At 49.7% G+C, this 12,361-nt stretch overlaps 1 protein-coding gene across 1 annotated transcript; it reads left to right on the top strand.

The window, feature by feature from the left end:
• The first annotated feature begins 1,928 nt into the window (after positions 1 to 1,928).
• Positions 1,929 to 4,732, top strand: LOC122390282 (A disintegrin and metalloproteinase with thrombospondin motifs 4-like). Its single transcript, XM_043383043.1, has one exon. The coding sequence runs from the start codon at positions 2,411 to 2,413 to the stop codon at positions 4,169 to 4,171; it is 1,761 nt and encodes a 586-aa protein (XP_043238978.1). The 5' UTR covers positions 1,929 to 2,410; the 3' UTR covers positions 4,172 to 4,732.
• The last annotated feature ends 7,629 nt before the right edge of the window (positions 4,733 to 12,361 follow it).

Genomic DNA, 12,361 nt, shown 5'->3' with positions numbered 1-12,361 from the left:
TGTATTGATGAGGGTCGGAATGTAGTCAGTGTTCTGGGTCCGGCGTAAGATAGTCATTGCCTACTGCATTGATGAGGGTCGGAATGTAGTCAGTGTTCTGGGTCTGGCGTAAGATAGTCATTGCCGACTGTATTGATGAGGGTCGGAATGTATAAGTAAGTGTTCTGGGTCCGGCGTAAGATAGTCATTGCCGACTGACGACTGTATTAATAAGGGTCGGAATGTAGTAAGTGTTCTGGGTCCGGCGTAACATAGTCATTGCCGACTGTATTGATGAGGGTCGGAATGTAGTAAGTGTTCTGGGTCCGGCGTAAGATAGTCATTGCCTACTGTATTGATGAGGGTCGGAATGCAGTAAGTGTTCTGGCGTAAGATAGCCATTGCCGACTGTATTGATGAGGGTCGGAATGTAGTAAGTGTTCTGGGTCCGGCGTAAGATAGTCATTGCCGACTGTATTGATGAGGGTCGGAACGTAATAAGTGTTCTGGGTCCGGCGTAAGATAGTCATTGCCGACTGTATTCATGAGGGTCGGAATGTAGTCAGTGTTCTGGGTCTGGCGTAAGATAGTCATTGCCGACTGTATTGATGAGGGTCGGAATGTAGTCAGTGTTCTGGGTCCGGCGTAAGATAGTCATTGCCGACTGCATTGATGAGGGTCGGAATGTAGTCAGTGTTCTGGGTCTGGCGTAAGATAGTCATTGCCGACTGTATTGATGAGGGTCGGAATGTAGTCAGTGTTCTGGGTCTGGCGTAAGATAGTCATTGCCGACTGTATTGATGAGGGTCGGATGATAATAAGCACACTTTTGAAGAGTCTGCGAGATGCTTTCGAGTAAAATCGCTGCAAAAAGGCAAATAAAGATGTTCTCCTCGCCGACACGGTCTGAGCTGCGATTGAAGGAACAGCATGTTGTGGGCATTTAATCTTACTGCATCTAACAAAGTCATCTGACCTGGTATTAAGTGACGCTGAATTGTTCCGGGAGATGAAGAATCCACAGCATGGCAGGTGAATGAGAGACAGAAATGACGTCATTGATGAGGTGGAACAGTGATTTACCGGGCAGTGGGAAGGGTTCTATATACTATGGCGGCCTGGGGCAGGTCAAGAAACGATGGAATAAATTTGTTATCGTGTTTGGTGGCTTGTGGAGGAGAAATACTAATGAACGTAATGTAAAAATCAAATTTCCGTCATATCTAGTTCACGGTGATGATCAGAACTTTTCGATACCCCCTCCTATAAGCATCTGTCCAACCCAAACTCACAACTTTCAGGAAACAAAATGAACCTAATTTGACCAAATCTGCACCAAATCTGCACCTAATTTGCATCAAATGTGTACCAGATGGCCGTCGTGAAAAAGGCTATTGTCTGTAAGATGACACATGCAAAGCGATTGAATGCCTATTGTTCAGTGAAGAACAAGCTTCGTAGGTACGAAAACCTGATGTGCACTGGGCGTGTTACCACACACGAATCAGCCATGGAAACCTTCCTTCCATATATGGCCACTGGCCAGGTATGTAAGTACTTACCACCGTTTAAGATTACTTTTCTGGTAGCCGCCGCTCCATTTCCCCGGGATCTTCGTATCAGCCGGCTGATGTCCAGGACTGAGATTACATGTGGACGGCTCTGTGAGAGGGATAGGTACACTCACGTGACGCTGGCGGCTTTCGCCGAATGAGAGCTCGCGCTGTCACGGCTGTTAGTAATTAGTCTGACGTAAATAAGTCGAAAGTGAGCTTATAAGTAACCGAGGGTTTTAGCTCAATATTAGTTTAAACATTGGTCGTTAGAATTGTGTTTTCTATTGAAAATCAAATCCTGAGTTTCCCGACAATTTAATCACGTTAATTTGTGTACCTTGACCTTGCTGAATATAGGTACCTAATTAGGTAACAACAGCAAGGTGCATGCCGAAGGTCACCTTTTCGGTTTCTTATTCCAGACCATACAGGAATAAAATTCCTCTTATGCTAAACTTCACACACAATGCTTTTGACTGCTCAATAACTGATGCCATTTTCATTTTACATGTCCTAAAAAGTACCAACTTTTTGCACTGCATATGAACTGTATGAGAATATTAACTCGGCTCCATTTCACGTTCCGTTCCTTTGAAGAATAGAGGCATGAATAAACATATCAATGAGAGTAAGCTCGGGAACATGGTCATGAGAGCACGCACGCGCCGTACTCCCAGTGAGTTGGTAGCACCGAAAGAAGCTGCAGATGACGTCACGGTGCAGCAGCCGGCCATTGGACGGCGGCACACACCAGGGCCGGTACTTATACCGCATCAGGTGGGCGCGCTCCGGAGTCGCCCGCAGCCGCCGCCGGACCAGCACACCCTGCCGGCCGCGGACACTTTCACCCGAGTGTGCCGCAGATTTTCACCGAAATGGCGCACACTCTACTCTCAACCCTGGCGCTGCTGAGCTGTTTTGCGGCCCTCCAGGCGTCCTCTGCGGACGAGCTGGCCACGGCCGCCTCACACACAGCTCCGCGGCACACGCTGCATCTCCACCTCTCCGTGGACGAGCTGCGCCACGTGTTCGCCGTCGAGCGCCACGAGGACGTGCCAGAGTACGACCTCTTCCACGTGAGCTCCAGACGAAAGCGCAGCCTCAACGGCCGGCGCCGGCGCAGCGTTCACGTGCAAGCGTTCGGTGACCAGATCGACCTGGACCTGGAGATGAACCGCGAGATCGATAACCGCATCCGGCTCTTCTACGCCGACGGCGCCGACAGCAACATCAACATTGAGCGCGTCGAGGGCGACACGGACATGTACGTGGGCGAGCCGTACCAGGACGTGAGTCGCGAGGCGGCGCTGCTGGTCAACCACGCCGACGACGACACGCTGCAGCTGAACGGCGTGGTGTCCGATCTGGTGATCGCGCCGGCACCGAGGCGCGTGCACCACCACTACCCGTCGTCCCATGACGACGACGCGCTGCTGGCTGACGACCAGGAGCCGCTGGACGGGTCTGAGAGCCACGACAGCACGGCCCGGCTGCGCCAGCGCCGCTCGACACCGCCGGTCACACGAGGACTGCACGTCATCTACAAGCGCGCCGCCTCGCCGTCGTCGTCCACCGGCTCAGCTCCCATCGACCACGAAGACTCGCTGCTGGTGGAGAAAGAGCCGGCAGCCAGTGACACCTCTCCTGGCTCCAGGAAGTCTCACCGGTTAAAGCGTGACACAAATGACCTGTACCCCGAAATCCTGATCATTGTTGATTACGAGACCTACACAGCCCACAACTTTGAAGCAAAAGCCGTCAAACGTTATTTAATGAGCTTCATGAACGCAGTTGACCTTCGCTATAAATCAGTAAACCAGCCTTCCATCACTGTTAAGGTGGCTGGCATTGTTATCAGCAAAAGTAAGGAGGCAACTCCTTACCTAGAGAAAAACATGATAGGCGGGAAGGCTCTGAACGCCATCGATGCCCTGGCATCCATTGGTCGCTATCTCTACAAAGAGAAGCGGCTGCCCAGTTACGACGTTGCCATGGTGATAACGAAGCGCGACATGTGCACCCGTAACGGCGCATGGGGTTCCTGTAACAAAATAACCGCTGGGTACGCGTACGTTGGAGGAGGATGCAGCGTCAGCAGGTACTTCCGCAAGATCAACTCTGTGGCTCTGGTCGAGGACTCTAGTGGCTTCTCCGGCATCATCGTCGCCGCACACGAGCTTGGACATCTGCTTGGAGCCGTGCACGATGGCTCGCCGCCGGCAGCGTACCTGGGCGGGCCAGGAGCCAGCTCCTGTCCCTGGAAAGACGGCTACATCATGTCGGACCTGCGGCGGGACCAAAGGGGTCTCCAGTGGTCCGTCTGCAGTCTTAACCAGTTTACCCACTTCGCCAGTGATGAGCGATCACGCTGCATGCACAACTATCCGTCAGAGCGAGCGGATTTACCGGCAGACAGGCCTCTGCCCGGCAAGCTGATGACCGTGGACGCGCAGTGCAAGCGGGACCGCGGCTCGAGCGCCTGCTTCAAGGACCAGCGCGTGTGCGCCGAGCTGTACTGCTTCGAGCCGTCCAGCGGCTACTGCGTGTCGTACCGGCCGGCGGCAGAGGGCTCCGCCTGCGGCCGCGGCCTGCACTGTATCAACGGCCAGTGCGTGGCCGACAGCTTCTACTACTAGCTGCCGCTGCCGCTGCTGCTTGTTACGTGCAGGCTGGCCCGCGGGCGGGTGCAGCCATCTCTCAGGTACCTGGTACATTGCTTGTTGGTGCGGTGCGGTCGCCGCTGGCGTTACACACTGGTTCCATGTCGCCCCACCGGTCGGTCGGTCGGACGTCGGTACACTCGCTGGTCGGCACCGATGGCGCTCACAGTCACACCTCGCTCATCCTGCGATCACTTGTTGCATCTCATCGACGACGCTTCATCCATGCTTATTACGTTCTGGGCACAGCTGGTCTGTATTCACTTGATGATACTCTTTCTTTTATCTTGTGTGTTGATAACATGACATTTATATTGATATGTAATATAATATATGCAAGGATTGGATGAATAAAGGTACAAATGGTGTAATTTCTAAGCGAGTCTTTAGCTCATGAGTGCGACGCCTCCGAATTTAACCAGCATTTTGCTAGTGTCACTGAATGATAGCTATTTTGGCACCTGTATCTGCCTACGGTTCTTATGCGAACAATGTCTATGGACTACGCACTATGGCTCATAGTACCTGTATTATTACTAACCAGTAAAACGCCTTTTGGGCGAAGAACGAGCGAGCGAGATAGTGAGCCCTGCACGTGCGGAAGGGCGAGAGGGTACTTCCAGCGGGCTTGTGCAAAGCACCCTTCTAACCGGTCGCTAGCGGTGTGCCAAATTTGAACGCAATCGGCCCAGCCGTTCCTGAGATCTGGAAGCGGCATTCTGCACGTGCGCACGTGCAAACGGGGTCCAAAATGACTTTTGCACGGCACCCTACTAACCGGTCCCCAACCGTGTACCAAATTTGAGCGCAATCGGCCCAGCCGTTCTCGAGATCTGGAAACGCCCCCTGCACGTGCGCACGTGCAGTAGCACCCTAACCGCAACACATGGGAATGCATTGCCTGGTGGGTGCCTACCTGTATGCCAAGTTTCAGCGAAATCGCCCCAGTAATTACCGAGTTACTGAAATGGGAACAAATTTGGCACCTCTTCTTTTTGTATTTTGCACGTGCAGTGGGGGTCACTCACATAGATCAAGAGTATCCGACCTTTGGTAGAAGGGATGCAGCTACCCTATAAAAATTACCGCAAGACAATCGCTCAAATGGCTGCTGAGATATGGGCCTCTCAAAATCATTACTTTTGCAAAACTGCTTGAACACCCTTGACTTTTCACGTGGCACGTGCCACGACGGTCACTGAGATGTATCAAAAGTAGTCAATTACGGGGTAGAAGGGATGGGGCTACCCAGCAAAAAAGACCGCAGGCCAATCGGTCCAGCGGTTGCTGAGATATAATCCTCTCAAAAGCGTTACAGGCCGGGCCGGGCCGGGCCGGGCCGCTCATACTGAGATTTTTCCGTTATATTGAAAAGACTTCGCTTCGCTCGCTGCGCTCGCTCGCTCGTAATGAACTTAACCCTCGCCCTGGCAGGGGGGTCGATGCGACCCCCCCCCCCCTCCCCAAGGTTTTTCGAAGATATCGTAAAAACGGCGCCGCCCGCCAAATTGGGCACAGCCTATGCGGCAATCTTTTTACATATGACCTGAAAATTTCAGGTCCGGGTGACCTTGGGTCAGGTCACCAGGTCAGAAAACCGGTACAAGGTCATGGTCAAATTGCAATTTTTTTTTTGCACCTGTCCAACTCACAGTTTTGGACTGATTTCCTTCAAACTTTCAGGATGTGCTAAGTTCACCGAGTTGTATAACATATAGTTCGGGTTTTTTGATGTCACTGACCTGAGGTCAGTTAGAGGTCATTACGTCGTAATGTTAAGCCTATGGGAAAATACTAAATTCGGAAAATACTGGGGATATACGCTTCGTTCTATCACTTTTGTGCTTTGAACCCACAGTACTTAACAGCAGGTCACTTGGTGCTTCTTTGTTTGGTGTACTTATCCATGGGTCAGGTCAAGTAAGGTCAACTGAGGTCAAATGACGTTTTTGCCAATAACTTGGCACATAATGACGCTAGAGCTTAAAAAATGGTGTCATTGCGTTCCTGGTGATCAGCCAAATCGAATGATATGCGATATGATGCAATTTGGTCAACTTGAACTTAATTAATTAATTAAAGTTTACTTAAAAATTAAAAAAAAACTTTAAGTACAATTAAGCAAGCTAAAAAGCATATCATTCGACGCGCCTTGACGTGCTGAGTTCACTGGTGCTTTTCTTTTTGCTCTTTCTTAATTAGATCAAAAGCTATAAGCGAAAAACCTTTGACCTGTTTTTAGCGAAATTTTTACATTTATACCCCCCAAACCCCCCCTAAATATTGACCTATAGCAACCAAATTTTCACAGGGGCGAGAATTCCAGGGGGCCCACCTACCTACCAAATTTGGTGTTTCTAGATGCCATAGAAGCCAATCGCGAGGGGGGGGGTCGCATCGACCCCCCCCCCCCTGCCAGGCCGTGTTATGAAAAATGCTCTGCCAGGGCGAGGGTTGAGATTCAATTGCGTGATATGTATTCTTAGACTGGATGGATAAATAACACGTCAAGCCAGCTAAATAATTTTTGTTTTTTATATAAAAAATATATTACAAAGTACCGGTACAAATATAATATGCACCTCAAATAGGTATACAGATATGCACAGATAACTACAGATATGCACAGATATACACATAACCGCAGATACAGATATGTACAGATATGCACAGATAACTACATCTAAGGCTGAGCTAGACTAAATAAAACGTTCTAAATAAAACGTTCAGTAGGTACCCTTTCCTACATCAACTTGGCGTGTTCCCTGAAAATTTGAGCGAAATCCGTCGGATGAAAATGACGTTTTAGTGACGTTATGTCACGCCATTTTTGCTTCAAAACTAAAAAAAAACTTCAAACGCGTCGAACATCTTCAGTTTTCATTGAAGACCCAAGCATAATTTATGGCCCTCGCGGCTACGCCTCGGGCGATTATACTCGTTGAGGTTTTCACCCGAGGGCTACAGTGGCGTCACAAAGAGCAATATTTTCTTTCTTGTAGCCCCTACCCCATACAGTGTTTATTTTAATACTTGGCCCGAAACAACTCGCTAATAAATGCTGCTAAACATCTCGCCACTGCACTGAGAAGAAAATTGAAAAGGATTAAAACACACTAAATCACTATTACCCGTTGTCATGGTGGCAATGATAATAACAGGTAATCCCTCTGGAGGAAATCAAAGATGAAAAATGCTGTCAACAGTCAATATTATTATAATCACACACCCAGTTTGCATACGAGCCATGTTATCATAACCATTATTCCCTGCTTTGGTTCCCGAGTCCCATATTGCCCCATTGCATGGATCAATTTAAGTACCACTACAGTAGGTACTACTACAGGCTGCAGCCGATATGGTGCCTTAAGCGCGAGTTCGCCTTGCGTCCGGGGAGGGGCGGGGGTGGTAACTCCCGCGAGGGCCTGTCGCCGGCCCGGGCGGATGAGTTCAACCGGCACTTCGCGACAGTCGGTCCGCGTATTGCCGCTGAACTGGCAACCGGCAACCCCCCGCCACTCCCGCCGAGGCCGCCCTGTGTCACCACGGCCAGCATGTGTCTGCGGCCGGCGACACTCCCGGAGTTGTCTGTGGCCCTGCGGCAGTTGTCGTCCTCCCGTGCGGTGGGACATGACGGTGTACCACTGTTTGCTATTCGCCGGTGTTTTCCTGTGATTGGACCCCACATTCTCCATCTAGTCAATGCCTCATTTTCTTTACGTACGTTTCCCTCATCTTGGAAGCTTGCTTCTGTCGTGCCGCTTCATAAGTCTGGTTCCCGTGACAGCGCTGTTAATTTTAGACCTACCTATATCAATTTTACCAGTGTTATCGAAAGTATGTGAAAAGGTGGTTTGCAATCAGCTCGCTTCTTATCTTGATACGTCCTCTATTTTATCACCATCTCAGTATGCGTACCGCCGATATCACTCAACGGAGGATGCTCTCACCGACGCTGTCGAGTGGGTGACGCGCCGCGTCGACAAGGGTCACATTGTTGCCATCACGTCGGTGGACCTCAGTCGCGCCTTTGATAGTGTTGACCATGGTATTTTATTGTCCAAGTTGAGCTGGTACGGTGTTGACCCCGGGTGGTTCGCGAGTTACCTCGGTGGCCGGCGGCAGGTGGTGAGAGGCGGCTCCCTATCCCTTCCTATGTCCCATGGCGTTCCGCAGGGCTCCCTGGTCGGCCCAATCCTCTTCAGCATCTTCACAAATGACCTACCTTCCTACCTTCCTCATGGACGGCTCATTTCCTATGCAGACGATACCCAACTCCTCGATTCCGCTCTTCCCACTGACTTACCTGTCCTTAAAAAACAACAGGAAGACACCTTGCTCGCTGTCCAGTCCTATTACACATCCAATTCCTTGAAAATGAATCCTAGTAAGACCACCCTGCTTCTTGTGGGTACTGGCCAGAACCTCAAGAAAACCTCATCCTTTTCCCTTACCATATCCGGTCACACACTACAACCATCCCCTTTTGTGAGGATGCTGGGAGTGACGGTCGACTCAACCCTATCCTGGGAAAAGCACATTTCAAATGTTGTCAGAAAGTGCAATTCCATCCTTCTATGTTTGTATAAAATTCGTCATCATCTTACCCCCGAGACCCGTTAGCTCCTTATCCAGTGCCATGTTTTCCCCCACATCCTTTACTGCCTCTCCGTCTGGGGCGGGGCCGCTCGCTGTCATTTACATAAGGTGCAGAAGATCCTGAATTTTGGTGCTAGGGTCGTCTCCGGAGCGCGGGTTTCTGAACATATTTCACCGGTGTTGAGAGCCCTCGGCTGGCATGACATTGCTGATCTTGTCGTCCACCGTGACTGCTCCACTGTGTTCAGGGCGCTGAGTGACCCTTGCGCTCCGGAGGCGATCCGCTCCCTATTCACTCGGCGAGCCGCTGTGTCGCAGCGCTCAACGCGGGCAACGTGTGCCGGTGTACTGGAGCTGCCGGCTTACCGGCTGTCTATGTCGCGCCGGGCCTTGTCGTACCGAGCGGCCTCGTCCTGGAATCGCCTGCCGCCTGCCACCACCGGCTCTCGAACTAGAGCGGAGTTTTTACGACTTTTAAACTCGACATATATGTGACTAGCGTTTTGGTATTTTAGTACAATGTGTATGCGTGTGTGTGCTTGTGTTTTATATGTTTTTACTATTGTCATTGACTAGAAGCTGACACTAATCCATCATTGGAATGCTTCGCTAATACAATATACATACATATACATATACATACATTAACCCGCGCCCTGCTGGGGGGGGGGGTGTTTGAACACCCCCTTGTGGTTTTTCGCGAATATCTCAAAAACGGCGGCGCGGAGCGCCGCCGTTTTTGGTACACCTTATCATACATCAATTCTACACATGTTGTGAAAATTTCGGACCAAGGTCATTCAAGGTCAGGTCACCAGGTCACTTGAAGTGACCTCACCTCATAAAAAGTTTCAATGTCTGTCATAGCTACACCGAGTGACCGATCACTTTGAAACTTTCAGCGATTGCTAAGAGCAATAGCATGTACAAAATGTATATCTCAGAATTTTGATATCGATGACCTAAGGTCAGGTCAATTTTGCGACCTCCCCATTATAAGTCAATGGGAGAAAATTGAAATGCGCCTCTTTTGGACGAAAGACATTATAAACACTCCCAAACACTGAATTACAAGTGGTTTAGACACACTGAACATGAAAATGGTGTCCGTGACCCCTGTTTATGCCCTGAGGTCATCTCAGGTCACGAATGGTATCTAACAGTTTTTCGCAAATAACTTTTGATAGAGGCATGCTAGAGCGATGAAAACGCCTTAGATGTGTTCAGCTCGACGATACGGATCGACTGATATGCAACATGACCCTTTCCGGTCAGGTCATGACCTTGACCTGAGGTCAAATTTTCAAGTTGACCTTTCAAGGTCAAGTTATAGTTCATTCGATGCGTCTTGACGAGAGGAACACGATGCCGGTAAAAGTAAGCTCGTACAAGGCTTGGGTCAAAAGTTATTGCAGAAAAACTGTTTCCGAAAAAATCGGCTATTTTTGCAGTTTTTGCCCCCTGCAGGCAAAACCGTTGACGTTAGGTCAAATCTGAGAGAATTACTCAGAAAGGGCGTTAATAGGGCTATCGAATGCGCTTTTCCGCAGCGCTGTAGCTCTATTGGTTCTCGAGTTATGCGTTGGCTTCTTGGAAATTGTCGACATTCGACCTGGAAATCGGCGAAATTTTGCCTTCAATGACCTCTAGTGACCTGACCTTTGACCTGACCAAAAAATTGACCGAAGTGATTTCCTCATTATTTTTGACGCTCTTTCGAACGCCGCCTTCCGCGTATCGCTACGTGGCCCAGGAGCCGAGTTAGAAGGGGGGGGGGGTGTTCAAACACCCCCCCCCCCCAGCAGGGCGTGGAAATCCAGGACCCCCAGCCGGGCGCGGGTTAAGATATACATACAAATATGCACCTATGTAGGTATCTTCGCACCCAGCAGTATCGGCCCCAGGCCATGCCTATGTATAGGACGTGGCGGCTTAGGCTTCCTGGCATGACTTCCTGCTGCCGAGCTTGAGCCGTTTCCGCATGATCGTGATTCGTAACATTGGAAGGACTAGAGATTGTAAAATAGGTTACACTTGCCAATGACTGATGACATTCATAGATAAGAAACTACGAGTAGGGTAGCCTGGGGCAAGACGCCCCAGATAATTTATTTTGCTACGTAACTTTCGTCCCATAACACCTGGAAGGCCAAATTTGTGCTCAATGCGTTCTTTGGACATTTTACTTTAAATTGCACCCCTCAAATTCATTCACTTATGATCGGACTCCAAGCTAGGAAGTGATTTGTGAAGCAACTGCAAATGGGGCATTTTGCCCCAACCCCAGGGCAAAACGCCCCACGGCCTGGGGCAAGTAGCCCCATACTTTAGATTAAAGATTTAACATGGTAGTTGGCTAAATCTTATGTGAGAGGTCCGTTAGACCTCTGGAGGCACGGCACTAAAGTAAGCACATTCCATCTTGTCAGGTGTTCACTGTTCAGCTATGACACTATTGTATGAGCAGGTTTTTCACTTGCCTCATAAGACGAAATAATAAATTATTGCAATGCAAATGTTTACAAAATACTTCCTTTGCCATCCAGTTGCTGAGAAAAATACACATAAAGGCATAGAAACTTACTGTTCGCCAGCTACCGAACATTAGAAAGTGGGTAGCCCGAACAACACATGAGGTAAAACGCCCCATGGGGCTTTTTGCCCCGCGACCTACTGGGGCGTTTTACCCCATCACGTAGTTCGGTCAGAGAACAACGCCTTGCACTCCAGCAAGACATAATTTAACACGAACCAACCCGGCATGATAAGCGTTAGACAATAGTTGTTCAAAATACATAAAAGTCGTTAACCTGATGTGGACCATAAAAGAACGCCATGATGCATAATCTGACAACAAAACATAAAAATCACTCAAAAAAACACATTTTTGGCCACATCTCCCGAAAGAGTCATCACAATTTCTTTCCAGTCTGCTCATATAATGATCATATAGTGCACGTTTTATAGAAGAGAGGATGTTTCCCCAGAACTCTGCCAGTTCCGAGAAACATCGGTGAGGCGTTTTACCTCGGCGGGGCGACTTGCCCCGGTCTACCATATATAATACATGCCTATTAACTTTGATATCACGTGGGTCGTGGGTTTGCATGTAGGAACACAGTTTTACTTTACAGCAGCGTTCGTGAGTAATAATGCTGCATCCCGTTGACCTCCTAAGGTAAGGGTAATATGCACATGTCTTGCCGTGCCATTTAAGGCAAATCTCTCAGCAACTTCCTTCTCAGCGGGCGTGGGGCGCGCGTCAATCCCAGTTCCACTTAAAAAGGGTTGGATTCCACCAGCTTTCCGGTCACGGGTGTTCTGATTGGATTGGATGTGGACGGTGCTTAGCGCGCCGGATTACAGTTGCCGTCTGAGCCGGGCCGACTCTCAGCGGGCCCGCCCCTCTCCTCGACGCGTGGTGCCATCCTCAGAGGGTCGGCCGGCAGCCGGAGACTGTTCGCCACCTAGTGGCAGGCTCACGTTACTATGCTGCAAGTTATGACCACCAGGGTTCGCAGCTGGGTTTCCATGACCATGACTGGTGTTGTGTTTACGTATGTAGCT

Source organism: Amphibalanus amphitrite, unplaced genomic scaffold (genome assembly GCF_019059575.1).
Source record: "Amphibalanus amphitrite isolate SeventyFive unplaced genomic scaffold, NRLGWU_Aamphi_draft 000020F_arrow, whole genome shotgun sequence".
Lineage (NCBI taxonomy): Eukaryota > Metazoa > Arthropoda > Thecostraca > Balanomorpha > Balanidae > Amphibalanus > Amphibalanus amphitrite.
Note: the sequence above shows the minus strand (reverse complement) of the source record. Positions and strands in the feature narration are given on the sequence as shown.

What these genes read in the sequence shown, in the direction of transcription:
- LOC122390282 (XM_043383043.1), top strand. Translation starts at nt 2,411, where the DNA reads ATGGCGCACACTCTACTCTCAACCCTGGCGCTGCTGAGCTGTTTTGCG.